The sequence below is a fragment of the Rhamphochromis longiceps genome, linkage group LG6, assembly GCF_057381845.1.
Source record: "Rhamphochromis longiceps isolate RC_006_pf linkage group LG6, R_longiceps_female_GT1.1, whole genome shotgun sequence".
NCBI lineage: Eukaryota > Metazoa > Chordata > Actinopteri > Cichliformes > Cichlidae > Rhamphochromis > Rhamphochromis longiceps.
Genome location: NC_140562.1, coordinates 28142050 through 28168870, shown reverse-complemented (window position 1 = coordinate 28168870; position 26821 = coordinate 28142050). Strand labels below are relative to the sequence as shown.

Sequence of the window (26821 nt, the reverse complement as noted above, 5' to 3'; positions counted from 1 at the left end):
GCGGCAACCAATTAGGGCCTTATGCAGTCTCCTCCACCCAGAAGCCCTTGGCCTAAACACATTTTTTATGCAGGGAAAAGAAAACATTTTTACTCTTTTAACAGCTCTCCGTGGAGCTCATTGTAGCGCTATTTGCGACACAGCCATAATATTTCTGCTAATGTCTTTTTTTTGAGGGCCACAGTTCAGCACGACAAGTTCAGCCACACTGTTATCTCCAAGCAAATGGCTTTTCTGTTGTTGTTCCACATTAACTCTTCTGTAAGTTGAAGGAAACTAATCAAGAAGCGTCTATTTTACAGAGAACATTTGCCTCTTGCATCTCTTGGCGAGTCTGCTCTCTGTGGCTGCCGCTTTATTTCTAGCTCCCCTTTTCTCCACCAGAGTGTAGAAATGAGGGGTTGATAACCATCTGGCTGTAAGCAAACTCTCTTTGAGCTTGCAATTTCAATTTTCCTCTTATATTTGTATAGATAACAACAAGACAGCAGAGAGAGGGAGATGCGCTCGATTTTGTATCGTTCGACGGAGACGAATCCAAACGTAACTTAACTGTATAGTCAATGCGAGGCTTTAAATCTACTCGCGCTCGCTATCAGAACTGGAACTGAGCAAGAGCAAGAAACGGCAGGTCAATGATAAATATGCGAGTGTGTGCGTGTGTTTATGTGCATCAGATAATCAGCATTCGTACCTCGTACTCTTGAGAGAACTTGAGATTGTCATTTGCCTTGAGGCGCTCAATGTGATCTGCCAGCTCAGAGATGGGGACGGGCGGGTGACTTGCCATGCCTGCCGAGCACAGAAACAGAAAAAGAGGCGGTTTTGATACACACACAATTGAACTCCTTTGGAGGAAAATGTTAAGAGTTAGGATTCTCAAAGGAGGTGTTGTTTAGTGCTCGGTCCATGGAGAGTGGAGGAAGCAAATGGAAGTGTTGTCTTTTTTTTTTTGGTTAAGTGACCGTTTTCTCTCCAGGCAGACAGAAGGAACAATGTGCATGTTTAGAAAGTTACTGAGGCACAATAACATGTCTTCAGAGGATACGCACACTGCTGGTGAAGATTTAAAAAAAGGCTATGACACAGGCAATAAAAAATTTAGCATGATTTTAATTTTGTTTTTTTTCAGTAGAAGTATTCCGGAGGCGTTTGATGAAATGTCAAGCAGCTTCATCCTATACGGGATGGATGGTTAGTTAGCATGGATATGGAGAAGGAAAAGAGTAGAAAAAATGGAAAGACAGAAAAAGAAAGAGAAAGAAAGAAAGAGGGGGACAAGGACCAACTAACTTGACAGACGCCGATAACCGCGGTACACTGATACACGGTAGGCTGAAAAGGGAAACAACACCACAGTTAATCTCATCAACACTGGCCACATATAGCATATTTTGCATGTGGATATTTCTCCCCAATCTACCTGGAGTCTGGAAGTTGATTCTGCGTAGCTCCACAGGATCAGTGGGATGGTGGGAGGACATCGCTTTGCTGCAGGGAAAACTGCCCTTTCTTCCTTCAGCCTCGGCTCTTTTCCTGGAAGAACAAACATAATTTACCTCAACCTGATCTACTTAAAATGCACTTAAAATGATGGACATAAACCAGCCGATGCAGTGCAGCTGTCACTCTTCCCATACATATCTTTATCCAACACACTGAATAAAGTGAGCTTGGGGGATTACAAATGTACAATTCAGCCAGTATACTTCTAGTTAATATATTGTCAATAAAGGCACACGGCAATAATCCTGACTCTTCTGGGTTCAATTTTCTAAATGATTCTTTGCAAGGAAATTGTCCCCGTAGGACAGAGGAAATGGTAATAAGCAGTGTTTGTTTACCTGTCAGGTTTGCTGGATCCACGTAGGCAGACGTGTAGATAAAAGCAGAGACAAGGATGAATAACATTAGTGTCCAATCAACAAACATCAGGGACTAAAGCATTGCTGAACTCATCATTCTCTTCCTCTCATTTAAATGGATAGGAATAATAATATGATCTTAAATATGAAAAACAGCACCTCCTGTAGCTATAAAGATCAACAGTAAATCTAAACACAAAAGCTTTTTCACACAAGGACACTACATACATATCAACACCTAGCAACTCTGCCCTGGAATGGTACAGCTTAAGAACAAGTGTGAAATGAATAGCTAGAAATCACCAGGAGTTACACTCTAGGGCTGTACTGAGTATTAGATTATGACCATCAAGGTTAATAATTTTGCTGAGCTGCATCAGTCACACTAATTATTCATGTGCATTAACTAACCTCTAGCTAGAAGATTGGCTGGCGAGCTTATCGTGAATAGTGCTAATGGGTGATAATGTTATCTTTCACTTTTCTCTCATGCTAGCTAACACTGCTCCCTATATTTGGCTTTAAATGGGCGTTACTGTGCAAATACTTTATTTATTTTTATTTGCAGTTTTCTTCAAAAATGGGAAATTGGTGCAACAATTTATTGGAAGTATATAAACTCAGTATATAAGACAAAAACAGACTTTGCTTCTAATGAGCTTGAAAGTCATTATTTGGTGTTGCCATCTTTTTTCCTCAAAACACACTCTTAGGCAGCTTTCTTGTAGTTTCATTAAGTAGTCGTCAGGAATAGTTCTCCAGGCTTCTTGAAGGGCTTTCAAGTCTCTTGTTTGGATGTTGGCTTTATTTTTGTTCCATTCTCTGTCAAGAGGATCCCGCGCTGCTTCAATATTGTCAATAATGACGTTCGGGCTCCGGGGAGGCCAATCCATGACTCATAGTGCTCTGTTGTCTGTTTTTCTCTCCAGGTTTGTTTTTGTTGCACTGGCAGTGTGTTTGGGCGTCATTGTCACGCTGATGGTAGTTTTCATGATTCCATCAATTTTGACATCACCAGCGGAAATGAAGCTCCGAACCATGACAGAGGCTGTTTATAACGAAAGATGGCTGAAAACAGTCATTCCTGTCACTCCAGAAGACCCGTTGCCACTGATTTTAGGTCCAGTTCTTTTCTCCACTTTTCCTTCCTTACGAGTGGCTTCTTGACAGCCACTCTTCAACTGAAGCCATTTCTCATAAGGCTTCAGCAAACAGTAGATGGATCGCGTGAAGGACCAGATGCATCTCTGAGGTCCTGGAAATGTTCTTATTTCTTAAAGACATCATTTCAGATGTTTTTAAACCTGTGCACTTGTCCAGTTTTCTCAGTTTTTTTAAGGGCAGCTCGTACACCATTATGAGATATGAAAAATGTTCAGCTAATAGCTCTTTGGGAATCACCTTAGAGGTGAATGACCTTCAGAAAGCCTGAAGAAGCATTGCTCATGACTTTTGCATAGTACTGATGATGACAGAAAAAAATACATATCTATGAAAACCTCAAATTTAAGCTTAGCTATTATTAGTATAAATAATTATAAATATTTCACCATACATTTAACCCACTGGTTTAACCTTTAAAGCAACAAGGAAATGCTGATTTTTTTATTCATTTAGAAATATAAATGATGTTCACACAAAATGATAGATCTGACAACTGATGTAAACGATAATAATCTGTATGCACATCTCTGAAAGAAAACTGACACTGTCTGCTGATTAGGATCTTTTTCTGTCACACACTGCTTGATAACTTGTAGGAAATATTCATGAAATGAACAAAAAAGATACATTAAGTGATGGAAATGGATAAACCCCTGCAGAATAACTGTTGTCCCTACTATAAAGACTTATGTGAAGCTTTAAATTCTTTTCTCCATATTCAGCAAAACTCAAAATCTCTTTTGTTTACAGCTTTCTTTGTGTCAGCATTCAAATGTACTACTGAACAGCGTTTATTTCTGTTTTCCTCCATCGTGCTGATCTTACCTCTTGAAGAGGAGAATGGCAATGACGATGCAGACAATGAAGATCACAGCCAGCACAGGCCCCACCACCCACAAAAGACCCTCCTCCTCATCAACAATTGGTTGAGGATCCACATATGATGATGTCACAGGATCAGAGTAAGGGCTGGTTGAATACATAGTCTGCAAGAGACCAAGGGTTTAAGCAGTTACACGTATAAATTAAACACCAGTGTACCCAGACGGTAGATTTGTTCAGGCGTGTTTGCATCTGCACTCACATTCTCGGAGAGGTCGAGCAGCGCCAGCACAAAGAAAACATAGTCTTGTCCGTTCTGCAGTGGACGGTTGCGAAAGTCGCCGTAGTTTCGGCCGTCCCCTAATGTGAATTCAATGGGCAGAGTCTTGAAGTGAGCGGTGAGATAAGCCCTGGGATCTGACTGGCTAGCCTGTCTGCGGATGCGAAGGGCTCGGCTGACGCTGGTTCTGTTGATCTCTCTGAGGAGCTATGAGGAAAAACAAAACAGAGAAAATGAGCAGGCAGGTTCAGAGTTTAGAGGAGATGGGGAAAATTGACAGAAAGGAAACAAAGAAACAAAAAAACGTCTGACACAAATACGTGACATAAAAATAGGACAACAACCTGCAAATGCTGGTTGCACCAAGTTCAAACAAAGGGCATGACCAGATCATCAGTCTGCTTCAAACTCCCCCCTCCCATCCCAACCCACATACAAAAAAACCTTCAGAAAAAAAGGTCAGTTTTGACAATTTTACCCCAAACAAAACCCTCATTATTGTAGAAACAATGGACTGTACAGTGCAATATCACCTTAGCCCAAATTTGTTCATCAACTGAATTGCTGCCACATTTATCCACTGAGACAGTAGGCGCCATAAAACTCTATTGACTCAATTGCTTTCAGAGCAGAATAATGAGGTGGTGAAGTCTTTAGAAAAAGGCAGGGAGTGGAATTAGATGGGAAATGGCATGTGAAAGCATTGTTTAGAGTGAGCAAGGAATGGATGGTTAGGCCGTTTGCCTTCACGTAACAAGGCACAGTCTGATAAGTCTGATACAACAGACAAAAAATCTGCATCGCATTTAACAGTTATTACCCCCATCATCCTGATTAACATAATCATTCCCCCCCAGCATCGGTATTACCTTATAACAAGTGTGACCATTATTTAGCTTTTTATTTTTCCTGCCTGCTGCACGTCTCACCTCATCCAGGTTCATTTGGTCAGGGTCCTCCCAAGGATTCAAGAATTTTCCCCCTCTCTGCTTCTTCAGCGGCACCACTACCACAAAATAACCCCTGAAACACAACATGCAACTGGGATCAGGCCTGAGGAAGCACACTCCAAACTGCACAGTTTCTTAAGAACCGTCAGTGTTCTGACATTTAACAGAATACTTTAAAAGGATTTCAGACACAAAAGTATGGAGGCATTTGATGTTACACTTTATTTATTCTCGATGTGTATGGAACATGATGGACACACCTGTCTATATAAAGACCCATAATTCACAAAAACAAGCCATTAAGTTAAGAAACTCTAAAGCCAGCAATTATAATATTGTTTTAAAGCACAGAAAAGGATAGGGGCATAAAACTTTCTAACGCTATCAGTGGTACCACGGGCACGAAGGCCATGTACAAGGATAATCATAAGGATGGTTGTCAGGTCAAGTGGAATAACTGAGCAGGAATAGTCTTGGTCTGGAAAGTGACTTAAAACCACAAGATCATTAAACGGAACTTCAAAGGTGCTCTTCAAAGATGAAGGAAACTCCCTGGAAGTAGAACTCCATTAAACTGGCCTTCATGGTAGAGAAGCAAGACAGAAGTCACTTCTGAAAAATGCATATCAGAGCCTACTTGGAGTTTGCCAAATGGTGCACTGTGAAGTCAGATCTCCAAGCATCTGGCAAACACAATGCACTGACTCATATCATCTCTATAGTAAAGCATAGTGGAGGCAACATTATGACATTGCTTCTCTGTAGAAGGAAAAAGGAGAGAGGACAGAACTGTGGGGAAGACGCATGCAGCCAAATTCAAAAGTACAAATGTGTTGTTCACAAGAGCAGTCGTAACTTTAATTGCATAACAGGGCTAAATAAATGACCTGGACCTAAATTGTAGCCATTTAAATTTTTTCATAGATTTTTTATCCATTTAATTCTTTGAAAATTAATTTTATGAAAAGTTAAAAAAAAATTGTAGTTACTTTCTGAGCATAAGAAAAAGTGGTTGGCAATTTCTATTACAAACAGACTCAGGCTGTTTCAAGTGCTTAGCTAAGCTAAGTGGCTGCTGGTGACAGAAAAGTGCTATTGATCCTCTCATCTAACTCTGGGTGTTATCTCTACTTTAAAAGAGTATGCAGTATCTGACCATCAATATGATATACATTATACTAATATACATTAGTATGTTGCTGTAGTTGTAGCTGCTGTGAAACAGTATAGTACGTTGAAAGTGTGTGGCATCTGCTGGGAGAGAACTACTAATACAGTATGCGGCCTCATGTTGAATCTGACAATAAGAATTTGTAAAGAGGGAATAGTATCCAAATCGATACGTATTTAAATCCAGTTTGTGTTTTTGGATTATTTTGACATTTTGAGTGACCATCTTGTAAACAATAAAAGAGTGGAAAACCCCCCCACCCCAAAACACTACTGAAGTGACAGAGAAAGACAGACTTCTGGAAAATAGCTGTGAGAAGAAGTATGCATATTTAAACATGTATGGCTATTTGGACTTTGTATCTATATTTATTATTGGTGCCAAAAAGCAGATAAAATGTTCAGTAGTGGGGATTCGTTTGGTCTGTTGAGGGAGTTCTCAGACTTGTTGTAAGCTCCGAGACATAGTAAAATGACCTCACAGGGTCCGTAGATATATTGATACAAAGTAATAATTTAAAGCTTTCACAGTTGGTATTTAGGATAACAAATCCACTCTGTCTACATGCTTTAAGTCTTTCCTACCTGACTTTAGCTGTGGTCTGTACAGTCGGTAGCTGCACAGTCACCATGCCATCTGCATTAGTCTTTCCCACTACAATAGGTTTGGTTTTCAGGATGTCTGGAGCGGTGGTAGTAGTGACACGGTGCTGCAGGCCCCCAGCGCTGTTGGCTCGGTTGGTTAGCAGAAAAGAGTACTGAGTGTCTGGCTCCAAACCAGTGATCAGCTTCTGAGTTTGTTTGCCATCCACTTCCACAGACTGGCCCTTCCCATACAGGATCTGAAAACACCACAAATGCACATAGAGGTCTAAATAGGAAGCCTAGTTTTGCCTTACACTTAGCTGATTAGAATAAAATTATGCTTATATTGTGCAGTTCCTCCAATGGAAGTAGAAACCACAAAGGATGGATTGCACTGACAATGAAGAAAATCAAGTTGTGATGCTATTTTGTTATAAAAAATACCAGTTCATGAATATTTGTTTTCCACAGACGTGAGAGGTTTTGATGTTCTATGAATTTTCTCTTCATATTTAATCTGTAAATATGTATCAAATGTCTGTGTATTTACATTTAACTACGTTATGACTCCAAGATGGAGTGAAAAGATTTTGACATAAATTGTGGCAATTGTGAGATAAAAGTAACAGTATCTTCCTTTGTCTGTTAAGGAGCCAGACTTCATTATCTTTTCTTGACAGGAAGAGTGAAGCTTCATAGATAATGAGTGGTTGGAAATATGATTCCTCATAATTAATCTGCCATATACAACTGCAAAACATGCAATTCTGAATTTAATCTCACGCTTTTATCAAGGTCCTGCTTTTTCAGCTTATAAACGTTAAACTGCATGAGGCACGGCTAATTTTTATACCTACTAACAAACAAATATACATCTCCTTACAGTGAACGGCTGGACAGGGTTCTTATCACGGATCTCCCAGGACAGCAGGACAGAGTTCTTCATGGATGCTTTTACTCTGAAGTTGGTGGCAAAAACTACGGGACGGGAAAAAGAAAAAAGAAAAAAAAGAAAGGAGTATTAATGTGGCCCAGCATTCGCAGTTACGGTCTCTACTGTCCAGTCCTACTGGTCTTACCTGCGTATCATTCTCTAGTACCAGCCTCATGCTAGTTATTTGCTCTTATTAACACACAGGACTGTGATTCCTGCCCAAGACCCAAAACTCTTACCTTGCTTTAGGAAAAGGATGTTGGGTCTAAGGCTACAGTGACAAGACAACGAAAAAGGACACTTAGGATGCAGCCACAAGATGTCTCATGTTCATGTGGGACTTTGCTTGATTTACTCTCAAATGTGCTGTTTGGAAGTGTGTCTAGCATCCTGAGCCTGGTGAAGATGGGTCGTTAGAATGTGAGTGTGAGCCTACCTTGGTCTAGCCGTTGGGTCCTAAATTGGACACTGGGGCTGTAAGGCCCAGGACCGACAGCTGTGAACGCACACACCCTGACATCATACACAGTATCGGCACTCAGACCCTCCAACAAAACACTCGACCTTTGAGTGGGCACCACAACCTCTGTAGCGTTTCCCCGACTGTTTATATCCTTGTATAGCACCGAGTATTTCAAAATTTTCCCATTTTGCTCAATCAGCGGGACTGTTTTCCACGCCAGCCGAAGCGAGGTGGCAGACGCCTCTTCTGAGATAATATTTTCTGGATATCCACTCGGGACGTCTTCTGGAGTAGTCACCTCTTTTACAGCCTCTTCTCCATAGCCCATCTTGTTGCGGGCTGACAGTCTGAACACATAGTTAGCACCCTTGTGGATATCCTGGGCAGTGTAGCGGTTTTCCTTGGGGGGAAACCCAACCACTGTAAAAGGGAGAACGTCAACGCGGCCGAAGGTGAGGCGGTACCCCAGGAGCGGGGTGGCTGGACTGGGAGGGGGGTACCACTGAAGCAGGGCCGTACCCGAGTCAGTGGCACTCACTAGCAGTTTGGGCTTCTCGGGCACTACGAGGGAAAGGAAAGAAACAGGAGAGAGGGAGAGAATAATGAAAAGAAAATTAGACGGTAATTACAAAGCACATTATTCATTACCTCGAGCAAAACTGCACAATACGATTAATACAGCACCCGTGGCTTCTTGTGGCACAGCAAGGTGTGAGACCATTTCAATGGGCAATAATTATCATTAGTGATGCCAAACTCTCAAAGACAATCAACTACGTGTGTCATTTATTTCAACCTCTGTGTCTTTGTGTATGGTTGGGTCTGTGCAGACACACTTACATGGCGGGGCGGTGCACACAGTAACAGGTTTGCTGCGAGCGCCATCGCCCTTGGCAGTGTAAGCCCCTACTGATACAGAGTAGGCAGTATCTGCCTTCAGGTCCCCAAGCACCACTTCCTGCAGAACAACAAAAAGCATTGTCAGCGACAAAAGGCCACTAATTTTTGTTTGTCCTCGGGATAATGAGCAGTCACTGCTCATCAAAAAGAGACTCAAGGAGGGTGCGGTTAAAGCAACACAAAGAGGTACAGCAAAAGCGTACAGTCTTTGTGCCTGACAGTGTGACTGTGCAGTTATTCAGCTCACTTCTGCACAAACAATATCAAGACATGTACGGATACTCTTGTTTAAATCATTTTTTAAACTCAAAATATCGTTTACCTACAAAGAAATTAAAAACTGATTTGTCTCCATATAAACACATATATTTTGTTAATTTCTTAGTATGTGTGTAAATCGTATATATAGCAAGAATATTTTGGTGATACAAAAAATGACTCATATTATCAGTCATCTGTGGGGGTTTTTTTAGGTCCCTTTATTAAATATATTCTCTTTTCTATGTTCCTGGTGAACACGCAATACAGAAATAGAAATGTGTTCTTGCACGACGTTTAAAGACTTAATTTTAAAGCTCCAGTCTCATAAATATGACTCATCTACTTTTTTTTCTTTTTCTAACATCAAATAATATGCACAAATAAATGTTTACTCACATATACTGTTGAGTCATCGTATTCCCACTGAATGATGAAGCAGCAGGAGGAAAAAAAAGAAGAGAGAAACACATTATGAGTAATAGTCAAAAGGACTTTTTTTTTATCTGCATTTAACAAAATCTCCAGTTTAATTTAAATAAAACGTAATAACACACATTAAGGCTGTTTAACCTTATCAGATTGTAAATCTTATTTTAGGAATTCTGTGAGTCAGGCTGTGTTCACATTACTTTTAGAGTTGCAATGGGAAAAATTCTCACATTTACCAGAAAACAAAACAAGAAGAAACAAATGCTAGCTCCACTTACTCGAAAGAGTAAGAGTCAGAAAATAGTTTACCCTTACTGAAAAAAGCGCATTTTTAATGTTGAGTTTAGATGTTAAAGATGTAAAGTACGATACTTAACACTGTGGTATTTTCTTTACCAACGGACTTTGGCTGACATGACATTTGCTTGCTTTTGCTGGCACATAACATGAGTTACTAGCTGTTATTACTACTTGGACATTAGTGGAGTTACATAACATGTGATGAGAATAATGATTTTGTTCTCACGTCTGTTCGCTAAGTGTTTAGCTACGGGTTGCGGACTGTTGACTTAGCACAATCAGGAGAAAACACTGATTCTCAAATACAAGTAAGCCCACAGCTGGGTGAAGAGATTTAGACAACAGAGAGGGTGCATTTAAGCAAAATTTAATTTGGATCCTTTTTAGTTGATGTCTCTATAACTGTTGATTCTTTAAAATTGTGGTGAGGGTTTGAAGGTTCTTTCATTTCTAAAGGGTAGAAAAAGTCTGACATTCGCCGACCTGCACAAAGATGGACCAGCTTGTTTCCCGTATTCATGCAAAACTAAGCGTACTGGTTGCAGGTATGAGATATTATACAGACAAATAAGAGAGTTAGCTTCTTATTTAGCAAATGTGTAGTCACTAATTCTGTTGTCATAGTGTTGTTTCCTGCTATTTTAGTAATATTGGATCCCTGTTTTGTTTTTATTGTTCCAGTAAAGCTCACCTTTAGTTTCACTATTTTATTTAAGTTCTAGCTCTCATTTAGTTTTCTGAATACCTGTGAAGTTGCTGTTCTAGTGTTAGTTTTTTGTGTGCTTGGTTCATATTTAATTTGAGTTAAAATTTGTCATTTTTTTCTTTCTAACATGTTTAGTTTCTTCAGTGTTTTCAGTTCTATAGTAATGTCGTGGCTCACCAGTGCTACCTGGTCTGATGTCTTCTTAGGTTTTAATTGTCTTCTAGCCATTTCCTGCTTTGTTGGGTTAATTTTGCTTCCTTTGCCTCTGTCTTGTTGTCCTTCTTTGCGCTTCTTTTTTTTTTTTTAAACTAACAGTTGTTACACATTTCCTGTTTTACTTTAAAAAGTTGGTCCTCTCATGTGTTCTTTTTCCTCCCTACTTGATTGTCCTCACCTGTGCTGATTATACACATCTGAGTCTAATCCCTAGTTAGTCCTCACTGACCTTTCTTCTGTTTGCTCTTTGCTGTTTCTTATGGTTCTCTTTGTGTTTCTGAACTTGTGTTAATGTATTTTGGACTTAAATAAAAAGCCTATATTGTCCTATATTTGGGTCCTAATTCCAGCACAACACCTTCTATGACAGATGGTGTTTGCACAATTGAAATAAGATACTTTATTGTCTTAATGGCCACATCGTGGTTTTTGACATCTGTATAATATGTCCAAGTAAACCTACGTGCTGCTGAACTGAGCTGACTGTGCTAATAATCAGCATTACCATGTAATATAATTTATCTCATAATGTTTTATATTGCATTTATAGATTACTTATTTACAGATTACCCATTAAGGTAATATTCTCGGGTTACCTGTGAGTCATCTATGAGGATGTCCTTGATGAATGGCTGACCCTGAGGTTCTCCGTAGTTCATCCTCACATAATGGACTTGGTAGCCTCGGATCAGACCGTGCTGTCTTTCAGGTGCAGGGGCTCGCCATTTCACCCTAACAGCCGAGGCGTTCACAGTTTCTGCCTCCACCCCTCGTGGAGGACCACTTGGAACTACAAATGCATTTTTGGATAGAAGTCAAGGGTCACAGATGATGGGCAGTTAAACCTCTCAGTTAAAGGCCTTCACTTTAGTGAAGTTTCTTTCTAGTAAAAAAAAAAAAAATGCTTTCAGGGGCAAAAACAGCCAAAAGCTAAAAAAAGGTGAAAAACTACAACCCTACAAAAAGTCTAAAACAGCTCTGATGTCAGGGAAAAAAAGTCAAAATAGTAAAAAAAATGAGAGCGCTTGAGGAAAAACATGGAGGAAAAAAGCAGTGGAGGATAAGAAGCAAATGTAGAAAAGATAAGAATGGCAGATAGAAAAGGATTTGTTGCCAGGGGCAGATAAATAGTGGCAGGCAGTCAAAGAGAAAATACTGTTATCAAGAAAAACCTCTCCCGTACTGCCAAGAACTACACTTCTTTCCCCAAAAAGCAAAAATATACAAAAAGAAGGAAAAAACTCCAGCCACCTTTATCTATTTGACAGACCCACCCACAAGCACAAAGAGTACTGGAATCAAAAATATAACAAATTACTCTAGATACAATAAGACACTGCACTGGTTTAACATTAGATGTATCAAAATAATTGTAAAGGTACTGGAAATGATTTGGTAGGACAGATTACTGGTGAGAAAAGCCAAGGTGAGGAAAGATTGAGGTACACCGACAGCCTTGTTATTGTTAGAGGGGACTATTGCTAGCTTTCGACAGGAAAATCTCAGCAATCCTTTTAGTAAAAAGAGGGGCTTTTAGAAGAAAGGGAAAGGTGAGGAAAAAAGATGCTGGTTCAAAAAAATAAAAGCGGATAATGCCAGCTGCTGCAGGAAAAAAGGGGACTGCTGCTGACAAGAGAAAGCAGTGGTGAGGGAGATTCTGTATGTTGGCAGATTCTGGTGGTTACAAAGGAAAAATAAAGAGGAGGTTTTCACTGGAGGGTCTGACAGTGGTTCACAAATGCATTGTCCGTTTAAATTGCAGCTCAAGAACAGAATAAATGAGTTTACTGGCCAGTAGAACAAGCTTGCTGTTAGTTTAGGGTGCTGCTTGGTTAGTAAGTTAGAGGTAGCGACTATTAGTAGGGAGGACCATCCTATTTTTATTTGTATCTTTTGTTGGGAACATACCATCTTCCTCAGTGCGGATAAGAAGCTGTAAACTTTCTGGTCCATCCCCAGCTTCCGTCTGTGCCCTCACGGTTATGCCGTACTCAGTCCATTTCTCTAGGTTTTCCAGGAGATACGGAGAACTTTCCGGAGAAATTCCATCAATTCTTTTTGATGTTTTGTTGCCCTCTGTAGTGGCATACTGGATGGAGTATCCTGTAATGATGCCGTTCTGAAACTCCACAGGTGGTGGTGCCCAACTTACCAGGACGCTGGTAGAACTGGGACTGGTGCATTTGATGTCCTGGGGAGGTGCTGAAGGAACTGATTGGCCAGTTTTGAGGAGGCACAATAGGGGTTGTTTGGGTAAATGTTATTTGGTTGTGTGTACAAGTTGTTATTGGTGGGTGGAGAGGTGAGTGGAGAAGTGAGGTTTGCCATGGGGGTGAAATTGAGCAGATGAGAGACAGAGAGCAAAAGACAAAGAAACACAAAATGAAAAAGAAACTCTGGAGAACTGAAGCTCTTTTGAAAAATGACCATAGAAATTAAAAGATGGTTGAACAGAGATACTGAAATGATGGGTGTCAACTTCTGTTTGGTAGCAATGTTTGATTAATGAAAACGAGTGAATGACAAAAACACTGACTAGAGCTTGAAACACACATACCTTCCCATAATTTGTCCTTACAGCCTACAAGCCTCTGTGGTCCATGTTGGACTTCTCATGTCTATCTGCCAACCTCGTCTTACCTTGTTTTACTGAGTCTCTTACGGACCTCAGATTGGTAGCCAACAAATGAAGTTTTTCTGGCAATCTTAAAAGAATTGCTTAGTACTGTATGCAAAATACATCAACTAAAGCTAAGTTCTTGAAATAATTATTGGTCTTTTATATATTTGTTGAAATATCAATTCTGAGGTCAGCTCCAGCTATGGTCTTGATTCATGATGGCCCCTTTTTGACAATGCAACAATGCCACATATGTGTCTAATTAAAATTGCAGCAGAGAAACCTATGTGATTTAGCATTACATGTATTTGCTTTTGCATTGTCAAAACTGGATCTTGTTTCTCTTTCGCTCTCACAAACACCTTCACACTTTCACACACTGCAGTCTGTGCAGGTAGACCTACGTGTCTGTGGTGTGTCAATGGACACTTCATTGGTATATGCCCCAATTCCATTTTTGCTTTTGGCAGCTAGCTGGAAGGTGTAGGTGGAAAAGGGCTTCAAGTTCTTGAGCAGGTAGGATGTGGCGGGCTCAAAGCTCACTTTTTTCTGAAGGGACAAAAAGACAAGAGTTAACTTTTTATAACTAGATCAATAATGATATCAAATTAGTATCACTTTACACAATCGTATTTGAATTTGTTATTGTCTATCCACCTACCAATGTGATCAGAATTTTAGGGACACTCATTAAGGGCATGGATGTCATGGTATCTTGGAGCTTTTAATGATTTCTTTCAACTTTTCATTTTTTCAGGTGACTGATTTTACAGCATACATCTTTAGTGACTGTTTGCTGAACTGGCAGAATTAGCAGAGTTTGTTTGAAATGGTTGGTTTCCTGAGACAGAACTGGCTGATCCACAAATTTTCAATAGAGTTGATGTTGGGGCTTTGGGAAGCCCTTCCAAAAACGTAACATCAAACATTTCAAAAATGGTTTTGATGTGTGTTTGGGATCATTGTTCTGTTTCTTTACTCGTTTTTCCCATTGTTTTAAAAAATTGGTCAATCCAACAACTGCTGTGAAACTAATCCATGTTATGCGGGAAAAGAGAAACTACCAGTTGTAATCAGTCACGATCACCAATGATTAAAAGAATCAAGATTCAAATTGAGCCTGTTTGCGTGCCCTGTTGAGCCTGTGTGGACTCGAGAAATAAATAAATCATTAAATTCAAACTTGTGCACTCAATTCATGTTTTTTAAAGTCATTAAAGTTTTCTTTTCTGTACAATCATACCACCCTGAAAACTGAACAGTTCAAAGAAAACATTCAACGTCCAAAATGATCATGACATTCATACCAATGATGGGTTTAGGTAAACTTCTGACCACAACTTTACCTATAAAATTATACATTTATGAAAACAGCCCATTTAGTGACAATTTTTTTTATCTCCCCATCTTTACCTCTTCTGTGTCGTCAGCTCGTCGGTAAACAAGTTCATATCCTGTAATCTGGTTATCTGGGCCACCCTGGGTCGTTGGAGCCACCCAGGACAACAGGATACTGGTTTCAGACTTTGCCTCACCCTTAAAATCTAATGGTTGAGAAGGAACTAAAGGGGAAGAGGATTGTTTAAAGAACACTAAGACTACATAATCTTAACCATTACATGCCATTTGCTTCTCTTATTTTACCTCCAGTCTTGGCTATAATCTGCAGGTCCTGGGACAAGGGGCCATCTCCTACAGAGGTAAAGGCCAGCACTCGGATGTAATAAGTCTTGTTAGGAGTCAAATCCTGGATGGTGATGAAGCTGGATCCACGCACCATCTGCTTCTCCCACTGCACAACACCGGTGCACAACACAATGCATGAATGCAAGCAGGCACACAGATACACTCTCATACCTTATACATCTTGGCAACACAAGTTATCATCTGTTATGCATAAATAGTAACAATAACAATAAGCCAAACCACACACACAGGAATACACACCTGGTTCACTGGCAGCGAATTGTCAGAGGTGTAGTACACTCTGTAACCAACCACCTGTCCATTAGGTTCCTCAGGCTCATCCCAGTGGATCATTGCTGTTGTGGCGCTCAGCATCCGACCTATGACCTACAAATAAAAAGAGTAAAATTAAACACCAAGTGCAAAAGTGACACAAATGTGGAGAAAGTTTAAACCTGGATTCTGCTAATAGGCAACAGGGGACAGTTTATGTGGTTGCCAAACGGACAATGATCGCATTTAAGTCTAGGGGGAAAAGACCCTTCATCTATAGAAGGTGTACGTTTTGGTTGACATGTCAATATTGCGCGTGTGAAAGTGCCATCGCACTACCACCACCATGTTTGACTATTGGTAAGTTCTTTGTATTGAAATGCTGTGTTAGTTTTACACCAGCTGTAAGAAGATTCAGGTCTTCAAAAATCCAACTTTTGTCTCATCAGTCCACAGAATACTTTTCCAAAAGTCTAGGAGACCAATAAGATGCTTTTTGGCAACTGGGAAACGTTTGTGTTCTTTTTGGTCAGCAGTGTTTTTTCCTTGGAACTCCTCCATGGATGCTTCCCCCCCCCAATCTCTTTCCATGTTGAATCTCGAAGACTGACCTTAACTGAGACAAGTGAGCTGGCAGTTCTTTAGATGTTATTCTGGGTTCTTTTGCGCCCTCCTGGATAAGTCACCGATGTACTCTTGGAGTAATTTCGGTAGGCTGGCCAATCCTGGGAAGGTTCACCACTGTTCCAAGTTTTCTCAATTTGTAAATAATGGTTTACATCAGGGTTCAATGGGGTCCTAAAGCCTTACAAATGGCTTTGTAACATCTTCCAGACTGATAGATGTCAGTGTCTTTGTTTGTCAGCTATTATTGAGTTGTTTGTAGATTGTGGCACAATGTGTTACTTTAAAAAAAGATCTTTTGGCCTACTTCATTTTGTCAGACAGGTGTCAGATATGCAAGGGGTTTCTTGATTCAGCAGTCCTAGAAGTAATCAGGTCTGGATGTGGCTAGTTCAACTGAACTCTTTGCAAAAACATGATTAATCACAATTAATTAATAATTGAAAAAGGAGGACTGATTACTTTTTTGATGCAGAACCTGGGAAGTTTGGCATGTTTTTTCCATAAAGAAATGAAACCATTGTGTAAAAACTGCATTTTGTATTTACTTATCTTTGTCTAATATTAAAAGTTGTTTGATGATTGGAGAGATGTAAACATGACAAATATGCAAAAACAAAACAAAAATAAAACTAAGAAATCAAGAAGGGGGAAAAAAGTTTGTCACAGCACTGGAAAACAGCACACACTGAAATGCATTAAAATAGAGGTTACATAAATGCATCCTCATATTGAACCAGAAATACCAATTTGTATTTATATGCCTAACTAGTCAAGTTGCATATTACATCCATATCTCTCTACATGTAATATGAAATGTTATGATATGTAAAATGTATAATATGTGAGGTGAAGCCTTAGAAAAATTTGGTCTCTGACCAAATGTAAATGATTTAAAACCCTATATAAATATAAGAAACATGTATTTTATAGAAAATTATGATGATTTATTTTGGCTAAAATGCCATCACTGTGATATTTTATCCAATTCCACATTTTTGTATACCATAGTTTGCAATAATTAGTGAAATAAATCCTGGTATATGGCCCTTTGAACAAATTCTAATCATTCCAGTATGTATGCTTGTACCAAATTTGAAATTCCCTCAAAGCTTTTATGAGAATAGAACAGGATGGACAGACAGCTCCAGCAACGGCTGTCTCAGAGTCAAAAATAGCCTCGATCCATATTTGGAAAGAACATTTTTATCGCTGTAAAAACTGCTTTCCACTTTGTCAAATAAAGGCATCATCCTGACCTGGCGAGGAGGCGAGGAGGGGGCCTGCTCAGCTGTGCGAGCCTCCACCACCTCGCTGGAGGGGCCCTGACCAATGGTGTTGACAGCTGCCACCCGAAAGTCATAGTGAGAGTAAGGACTCAGGCCGCCCACACTATAGCGTGTTGTAGCAATGCCATCAATCTCTTTATAGGGGTCCTCTGAGCCTTTGGCGCGATGCTAGATGAAACAAGAGATGAAAAGGGGAAGAAGAAGTAGTACAGACTGAATTCAAGCTGCAATAAACAACTTTGTATTGAGTTAACAGCTACAGCTGTGTCTGTATACATAAATACATCAAAACTATGTAAAACCATACCTGCATCTACTCATCTAGATTTACATTGAAATGTACAGAGTGAAATTTGGCAATTCATGTTTCATGCAGGAGTCCTGCAATTTAGAAAGTGAGTATTTCAATACTACTGTTAACCATAGTACTGTTAATTCATTCTCTTTTATGAATTTACCACTGTCAGTAGGGAGTATTCACAGGACACCAGATTTACTTTGAACACTTCGAGGGAGGTTATTAGTATTGGGAGAAACAGGGATTCCTGCCTTCGCAGCCATACTAAGTAGGCTTGAGGCCAACATAATAACAGTTTATATTGATAAATCCTAGTGCTCTAAGACTCTGGGTATGCAGAGAATGCAATAATTCATAAATAGCATTTTTTATTTACAACAGAACATAGAAAACATGACATTTTCTAAATCCTTTAACGATATTATTTATTCTCGATAACGAGTCTTTACACGTTTACATTGAGGAACATTATTGCGAAATTGTTCCACGTTTTGTATTTTTAATAAAATGATAAAATGCCTCAATTCAAGCTTTCTGTGCATTGTTCTGAAAATATTGGTTTATGAGATCTGGAATTCACTGGATTGTGTTTTATGTATACAGCATTATACATCCCAAGTTTCTTGGAATTCGAGTTGTATAATGTGTGTCTCAGCAATTTGTGTACATATAGTGCTGTGAGGTAGGTAATGTTTACGTGCTTACAAGTCTGTTATACCTGTATGATATAGTAGGAGACGGGTTCAGGGTTTCCAGAATCCCAGGTGAGAGTGATGCTTGTTGCAGTTCTCTCTGTCACCACAGGCATGCCAGGAGCCTTTGGCAAAGCTGAAGTGTGGAAAAAAGACGAGACATATTTTATTGTTTATTGTAATAGACAGCTGGGCAGAGACACGTTTAGCACTCTAGTGCATCACCTCTTTTTTAAGCGCCCCAAGCAACATTTTCTCAGTGTTTCTTGATAGGATTTAAGCTGCTCAGCAGATCAGGGCCTTCTTTGTCATATATATTTTTTTTAATTAATTCTCTAAATATTTTGTCTTGAAGAGAAACACGCAATGAATTTAAGACCACTTAACAGCATTTTACTGCAAAGCTGTGCTAGTTTAATGTATAGACATGGCTTGGTATTGTCTTGCTGACAGAAGTAAGACTAGTTTACTGGTAGCCCACAGGATGCAGTTCTTGATTTTTTTTAAAGAAGAATTTCATATTTTTGACTGAGTCTTACAATCTTACATGAGTTCAGGCCCAGAACTCATACAGTGTAACTCGTGCAACTCTTTCTGGATTTTTGTCTTACACTTTTCATGTTTATTTATTCATTGCATGGTGAAGTCTTACAGTAGAAACCATGACAAGCATTGTTCATTGAGCTCAAAGAGAGATTTTCACAAACCCATTAGGTCAGTTTTTAATGTAGTGCCACTTGAGGCCATTAAGATCATAGTAATTCAATATTGTTCTAGGTCTTGTCCTTTGAGTACATAGATTTACCACAAGCTCTTTAAATTTCAACATTTCTTTTTAATTTTTGTGATGACAATCCCCATTTTTCCTTCTGAAAGACTTTAAAAGTCTCTATGGATGCTCTTTTCATACAGTATATCATTACGTTAGCTACCTGTTACCCATTTGCCTAAATAGCTGAAAGATACTCCAACAGGCGTTATTCCTAAGAACTTTCTTAAAACACAAATTTTCTTTCTTACCCCTGTTCCAACTTTTCTGAGAGTTACAGGAACTCAATTCAAAATCAGCACATTCTTCACAAAGTAACTACAACAGTAAAATCTCAGCTTCAGTATTTAACACGTTTTTCATACAATACTGAGTTTAGATTTGCACATCACTACACTGTCTTTTGATTTCCATTTGCTTAAAGCAGCTCCCCAAGGAATAGAGTTGCATTTGAAACCAAATTAACCCTCTTGAAATAATTAAGTATTCAAACTGATACAGCTGTTACAGCAATAAAAAAGAGCCTTTTCCAATCTAAACCATAACAAAACAAATCTAACTAAATCTCATAAGTCCATGTTACGGCCCTAGCAGGGCTTCCTCCTGAAGTTGCCTGTGTGGGCGTGTCCTACCATCTCTCCTGCCTTAGGTGCCACCTTTTTCTATCGTACAGCTGACTCACGTCAGCAATTAAAGGTATTTAAGGGCAGAGAAAGGTGAGCTCTGGCGCCAGAGTGCCATGTGAGTGGTTGCAGCTAGTTAGCTGTGTGTTTGCACTAAGTTAGCTGTGTGAGTGTTTGGAGGTTGCAGCTAGTGACATTGTTTTTTTGTTTGCTCCTGCTTGGTGGAGAGTGTTTGGTTACTAACCTTTTTTCTGGCTTCCATTATAATAGTTTCTTCTTAATTTTAATTAACTGTAAAACATGTAGTTGTCTTTGTATCTGCTTCAAATGTATTCAGTGACTATTTGTCTGCGTCCATATAGTACAGAACTGCATCTTTAGTGTGTTCATTAGATGCACTCATTACTTTCCTCTTCAATACATATTTTTAACATCTGTATATAAAGGAGCTCTCATACAAATAAGTTTCTTTACTGTCTTACTTTTTAATTCTTTTGTAATAAAAATACATGTTAAACAGAGAGAAAGAGAGTACTGCAGTTCTGCCTTATTACAAAGTCATAAGCAAAATCGCCCTCGATTAAGGTTGGTGTATAACTCTTTTGTTCCTATCCTTTCCACTACTCACCTTTAACTATAATCTGTGCCACTGCCTCAATCACACCTAGCGTTGACATGGCAACGCACGTGTAATTGTTGGACTGGCGTACGTCAGTCAGTTCTAGTACATTGCGGCCAATGGGCATGTCGTCCTCTGGCGTCAGGTCTTCTGCCCCCAGCATCCATTTCACATATGGCATGGGTGAGCCTACCGCCACGCAGGTGATGTTGACGTTCCCTCCTGGCATGATTTCGCTATCCGCCGGAGGAATGGAAAAGCGAGGGGGGACACGGCGCACTGGACCAAACGGCAAAGAAGGCAAGAGAAGACAAACAATTACAATTTAATGATTGTGCAGAGCGACGGAGAACAATCAGGAGGTTTGAGCTCTGAGATAAAGTTTTATGACATTCAAGTTAGAGTACAAGCATTTGAACAGTCTGGTACACTACCATTAGGGTGCATGTGATATCAAGATGTTTTATTAATGTGAATTTTAAAATTTTATGAACATAAAAGACAGAAAAAAGGAGAGCAAAAATCACAACACACACACACATGCATTCACATGGAAAAACAGCACATGGTATATTACTCTGGAGTAAAATGTACAGGCGGGTTTAGACTTTCAGTATTGCACACAGCCCACAGCTGAGCCACACAAACAGAAAGTGTCAGTTTAATGGAAGAAAAAAAGCCAAAAAACAACAACTCAGGACTCGAGAGAACCACTCGGTCGTTACAGTACCAACCTTCTCGCAGCTCTGCAGTGGGAGATATGACATGGCGGGAGGAGGAAGAAAAGACAGGAAAATGCAAAATATCAGAAAGAGAATACAAGACAAAGAGAGATATGTTAGACAAAAAGAGCTTTGCAAGGTGGCAAAATACAGAAAGGACAAGAGAACGAGCAAGGAAGGGCAAGAATGTGTGAGGGGAGGACAGGAAAGAAAAGGAGGCCATACATGGCCAACGTTGGTGAAAGCGTTCCTGTTTAAGGCAGGCTCCTCTGCCAGCTGTCTCCATAGACTGCCTGTCAAACACTCACTGAGCAGCTCTGCAAGATTTCCCTGGCCCTGCAAGCACTGTTAGACACACATCACTGACTGTATGCTGTTTGTGTTTATGTGTACGTGCATGTGGATTTTATATATGACATAGGTGTGTATCCTAATGTGTGTGAATTCAGTGTTTGCTATGTATCCCCATGAGCCATGTTGGAGTCAGAAAAAAAGAAAAAAAAAGATGCTCCACTGTTTAAGACCTTTTTTAAGGGGTGGGTTGAAGGCAGACAACAGAGCAAAAGGCCCCAGGAATAAAAATGTCTCCGAGATTCAAACATTTTGTGGGTATGCGTGTGAACGTGCGTGTGCTGAAGGAGCAGAGGGGAAGACAGCGCCTGAGGAGGTGAGATGCCTGTCAGATTTGGAGAGAAATACAAGTTTTAACCAGACAATGATTTGGTTTTTCTCTGAGGTCTAAAGGCTAAGAAGGCAGGGCAAAGAGATAAGTGACTCGAGTGAAACATTTAGGCCAGCCTTAAGAGCGCTCATTCTTAAACCATCCAGTTTCATTGCTCGATAGCTAAAAACTATAAAATATAGTCTACTTAAAAGCATTGTATCATGTTAATAAATTAGATATATTCCTAATATAGGTCTATCTACTGATACGTGTGTGTAAATTTCATCTCATCCACACATAATCATTAGAATTGTTGCATCATCATAAAAAAAGTGTTCAAACTCTTACCTCTTACATAAAGGTTAGCTGGGGTGGAATAACGTGTCCCATCCCTGTTGGTAGCAACACACTCATACTTCCCCTGGTCTGACTCCTCACTCATCTCTATCTGGAGGGCACCTGGATGCATGGAGGGACGGAGAGGAAGAGCAAAAAGATAAAGAGAGGACAGAGAGTCACACAGACAGACAGACAGAAGAAAGAGCAATCACACAGAAGTGGAAGACATTAGGAATTTTGATATAGTAAGTATATACATTAACATATAAATGGTAAAAAAAAAAACTGCAGAAAGAATAAGAATAAATGAGTCTGTGGGCATTTTCAGAAAACAAACAGGCTGAACTCATTCTGAGGAAAGTAGGGGTACAAACAGAGCCAAATCTATAGAGCGACTTTAACAAGTTTCTACCACTTTCAGCAAGAATCTGCCCAAAACAAGGGTCAGCTTCCTGATTTCAAAATATGAAAAAAAGAAAAAAGAAAAAAAGAGAAAAACAACCCAAAAGACCAAAACAAAACCTACAAAAAAGGAGAATGCGGTCTTCATGCAAAGCAAATGAAACAAACAGCTAGAATGCGCAGAAATCCGTCACTGTATTTTGAGAAGAAAAAAAAATGCTGAAAATTGAGATGCAGTTACATTAAGCAACAAATCATGTTTCATTTTCCAAGGATAACGTCTGACAAAAGATATTGCCATGGCAATAAGATTTCCCCAACCCTTTCGGATCCACCAATGGGATCAGGAGTGTGATGTCAATTTAAAACACACCCAATAAGGAGGTAAAGACATCAACCGACCTCCGTCAAGGCCAACAGATGGGAAAAAAAAAAAGAACGACATACGCAAAGCCTTGGGAAGGGACCGATGTTTTCTCGCTCCCTGAAAATAGAAAAACTGTCAAAAAAAGAGTCAACCAGAGGTTCTTTAAAGATGGTGTGGTAAGGCAAAAAAGCGCCCATAAAAACTTTATCAAAAAAGTGGTTGTTTGGGGCTTTTTATCGGTAATGAGAGAGGTAAAGAGAGAGGTAATGGTAAAAACCATGAAAGTATGTGTGTTTCTGTGTGTGTGCGTGTGGAGATTTGAGAATTTATGTGTGCGTGTGAGCGCACTCATGTTTGCAAGTGTGTGTCTGAGTCTTTGCCATCTGGACTTTTCAGCCTGAGCGAATAACAGCTGGGAGGAAAAACAAAACTGGGACGTTTGATTGGGCAAATAGAGACAAGGTAGAAGGAGAGGCCAGGCCAAGCTTAGGTCAAGACCTCTGAGAAAAAGAGAGAAAAAAAAGAAAAAAGAAATTCAGGTCACAAAAATTTAAAAAGCAACAAACAAACAAACAGAGGTAGAAGTGAGTACGCTTTTTCACCTCAAACTAAGCAACAAAGAAAGAAAACCAAGTTGTAAACATATCATGCGTTTGATTGGAAACACGGTCGATGTGAACGGTGGTTAAACTGATGGGTACGAAAGAGAGATCACAACATGACGAGGAAGGAAGCAATGGACTTCTTTGTTACAGAGTGAACGCTGAGGCTGAGATGGAAAAATTAAAGTGTGAAGAGGGGATGAAGGATGAGAAGAGGGGAGGTGACAGTCATAGTATAATGAGTTGCTTGCTCAACTCCAATTCCTCCTCTTGCACCTACTGCAGATCTGAAGCAGTTGGATGAGTTTTACCAATGTCACAGAGTCTTGAGTCTTTTGGACTAAACCCCATATTGATTAACCCACCCGGGGCTGCTTTTCAGATCTGTGAGACAAGTAGGAACCAGGGGTTGAAAAGGAATCAGGCCACTGTGTCATGTTGGTCCTCCCAGCAGTCTTACCTCGTATGGGCGTGCCACCTGAGTGGGCAATGAATGCACGAGATTAGAGAAGGAGAAGAAGAAGAAAATGTTAGTACCACAGAAGGAGAAGGGGATAAGGGAGGGAGGGACTGGGGGAAGGGGGTGGGGGTGGGGAGTAACTTGGCAAGGAGAAGAATCAAATTAGAGAGAAAGACTCAAAATATAGATCCTTACAGAGCGAGAGGAAGAAGAGGCATAAAGGAAATAGAATAAACTAAGACAGAATAAGCCTGAGAAGAGGAAAAACTGACCTGAGATAGAGCGATAGACAGTGACAGAGCTATAAGGAGATGGGTTATTGATTGGACTTTATTGACTTGTAGCAGGGGTGGATGTGGCTATAGGAGAAGGGTGTCTGCACTACACTCATCTGGGTGTCTAAAAAGTGTACTGGCGAACTCTAAGTCCATTAACTACTATGAGCTTTTAACTGCTCTTGTCCTCTAAATGGCTCGAAACCAGGTTTAATCCTGCTAGTTGCAAAGTGTGTTAAAACCTCTATTAGATAATGCGATATTTGCCCCATGCAAGGCAAGCACCCGCTATTTTAGTTCGTGGCTTCTGAGTTCATCTGAGCAGTGACTTCCTAGTAAATTCACTCTTAGCCAGTCACATCACAGGTCTCTATTCTCTGAAACAGCTGTGCCAATTACAGTGATGCATGATGACAACAGCTCCAAAAACAGCAAGAGGCTGATTAAAAAATGTTATTATTGTCTGGGTGGTGCCGAAAGGCACATCCTAAACACACAACACATCAAATTTTCAGCCAAAGGCAGATGGTGTGGGTTTTTATTCAAGTTGTGGAATAATACCAGAAACAAACAATAAAAACGTGGCAGAAGCCTTTGATGTGCCCTAATCTCTCAGAACTACCTTAAATGATAAATGCTGACATGCAGCTTTGCACAAAATAAACATTTTTTATGGTGATTTAAAAGACTCAACTGTCTGGAGAGCGATTAATTAAGGTGATGTATTTGCATAAATCATAAATACATATTTTCATACTCTGTCATACTTCATTTGCTCTCGCTGATGAAATCACAACAGCGTGGTTCTCAGATAACTTTTCCCAGCACGTCTATACATATTTTCCACCAAAAATGCAGACACCCCACGCGGCGCTGACTTATTGGAATGAACTCACACCTGTTTGTGTGACGTGCGCACAGTGTGGTCGCAAAGTAAAGTCATTTAAAGGTCAGGAAATTACCAAACCGATAAAGCGCAAGCTTTTGTGCCACCACTAAAATAGGGCTTATCACATCAGAGCGCTTTCAGCAGGGCATCAACTGTCAGCCAAGAAATGCTCAACTGAAATCAGACGCATGTGTCGAGCTGATGTCTCTTAGGCTCATCTTAAGGTATCTAAACTGAAAATGTATTTTAAAAAAAGTATAGCAAAGTTTTTTAAGGTAATACTACCTATGAGAAATGAAAGCTAAAGCCAGCCTCTACTTCCCCCCCCCTCAGTCTTATAATGAAATTTTAAAATTTATAAACTAACATGACAAAAAACATCAGTTTTAATCAGATTAAACTATATATCAGAAAGTAGATTTGCAATTCAACAGATACAACTCTGCCTTTAAAGGTGTAACATGAGGAAAAGCTAAGGTCTGAGTCCTCACATTACAGGAAAATTTAAGCTGTAGTAATCGCATATTTGGCCCACTGTGCATTTATATGCCAAAGAAGTTTTTCTAAATCAAGTAAATGATTCAAATGTCTAAAACATTTCACGTGATTGTTGGAAAATTAGTGGAAATTACAGCATCACTAAATTTTCAACTATCCATAAACTGAGCAGACGAGATTGTTTCTTCTTCTTTCTAAAACAGTTAATCCTTACTAAGCTCTTTTTTACACTAATGCAGTGTAACGTCTGACCACTACTTTTACACCACAGCAGCTAGACTTATATGTTTTCATATATGCCTATCACAATGCACAGCTAATGTCTAGAAGGCTGAAACGTGGTCTCGATTGATTTCTTTATCCTGGCTCCACCAGTGGCCATCTAGAGCTCATAGCTATTGAATGGTAACTTTATACAGCAGACTGGAGATAGTAAGTGGATGAGTGAAAGGCAGGGTGAGTGAGTGAGTGAGGGAAAGAATATTTGAATTAGCAAAGGAGTGGAAAAGTAAATAGGTGAGTGTGAGGAGAAAAAATATTATTCTCTGGGCGTGGAAGGGCTGCAGGTGCACAGATGAGGGTGAGGTCAGCTACATCTAGGTTGACAGAGTGTGTGTGTGTCTTTCTATGTGCATGTCTGTGTGTGTGTGTGTTTGTACGTCCTCTTTGTGGCATCTACCTTTAGCCAGTACAATGTACAGGTGCTTTGAGAGACAAGTGCGTGTATTACAGTGGGTGTGTTCACATCTATGCTTTGTGCTGTGTAAAAACTGTTAGTATGCCATGCATTTTAATAACACTGCAATAGTTGTAAAAGTGAGCAGCAGCAAAATCAGTAGCAACATTAGTGAACAGTATATAGAAAAGTGGACAGTGAGGGTGTGGGCCTTGGAACAGAAGCACTTACCAAAGGACTCTGTGGTTAAAAAGATACAAAGAGAAAAGAAACAGCATAGACATTGCATTACAATCGGACCATTAGTTACACAGAGGAGTTGACTTAGTAGAAACACCTTGAAAACTCCACAAAAAAAAGTAATGACATGGAAATTTATACTTTAAAGA

General features: G+C 39.8%; 1 protein-coding gene across 1 annotated transcript in view; it reads right to left on the bottom strand.

The window, feature by feature from the left end:
- Positions 1-26821, bottom strand: part of ptprdb (protein tyrosine phosphatase receptor type Db) — a 162100-nt gene that overhangs the window by 19165 nt on the left and 116114 nt on the right. Inside the window, exons 10-34 of the mRNA XM_085410023.1 lie at positions 26664-26672; positions 24095-24112; positions 22273-22383; positions 21273-21284; positions 20548-20817; positions 18554-18663; positions 17508-17705; positions 15613-15738; positions 15310-15457; positions 15079-15227; positions 14070-14214; positions 12954-13256; positions 11642-11835; positions 9791-9817; positions 9074-9191; positions 8207-8794; positions 7720-7814; positions 6837-7093; positions 5061-5154; positions 4114-4338; positions 3855-4015; positions 1845-1856; positions 1424-1536; positions 1294-1335; positions 695-792 (exon numbers count right to left, since the gene is read on the bottom strand). Coding sequence (XP_085266149.1) covers positions 695-792; positions 1294-1335; positions 1424-1536; positions 1845-1856; positions 3855-4015; positions 4114-4338; positions 5061-5154; positions 6837-7093; positions 7720-7814; positions 8207-8794; positions 9074-9191; positions 9791-9817; positions 11642-11835; positions 12954-13256; positions 14070-14214; positions 15079-15227; positions 15310-15457; positions 15613-15738; positions 17508-17705; positions 18554-18663; positions 20548-20817; positions 21273-21284; positions 22273-22383; positions 24095-24112; positions 26664-26672 — 3623 coding nt within the window. The remainder of the gene's footprint in view (positions 1-694; positions 793-1293; positions 1336-1423; positions 1537-1844; positions 1857-3854; positions 4016-4113; positions 4339-5060; positions 5155-6836; positions 7094-7719; positions 7815-8206; positions 8795-9073; positions 9192-9790; positions 9818-11641; positions 11836-12953; positions 13257-14069; positions 14215-15078; positions 15228-15309; positions 15458-15612; positions 15739-17507; positions 17706-18553; positions 18664-20547; positions 20818-21272; positions 21285-22272; positions 22384-24094; positions 24113-26663; positions 26673-26821) is intronic.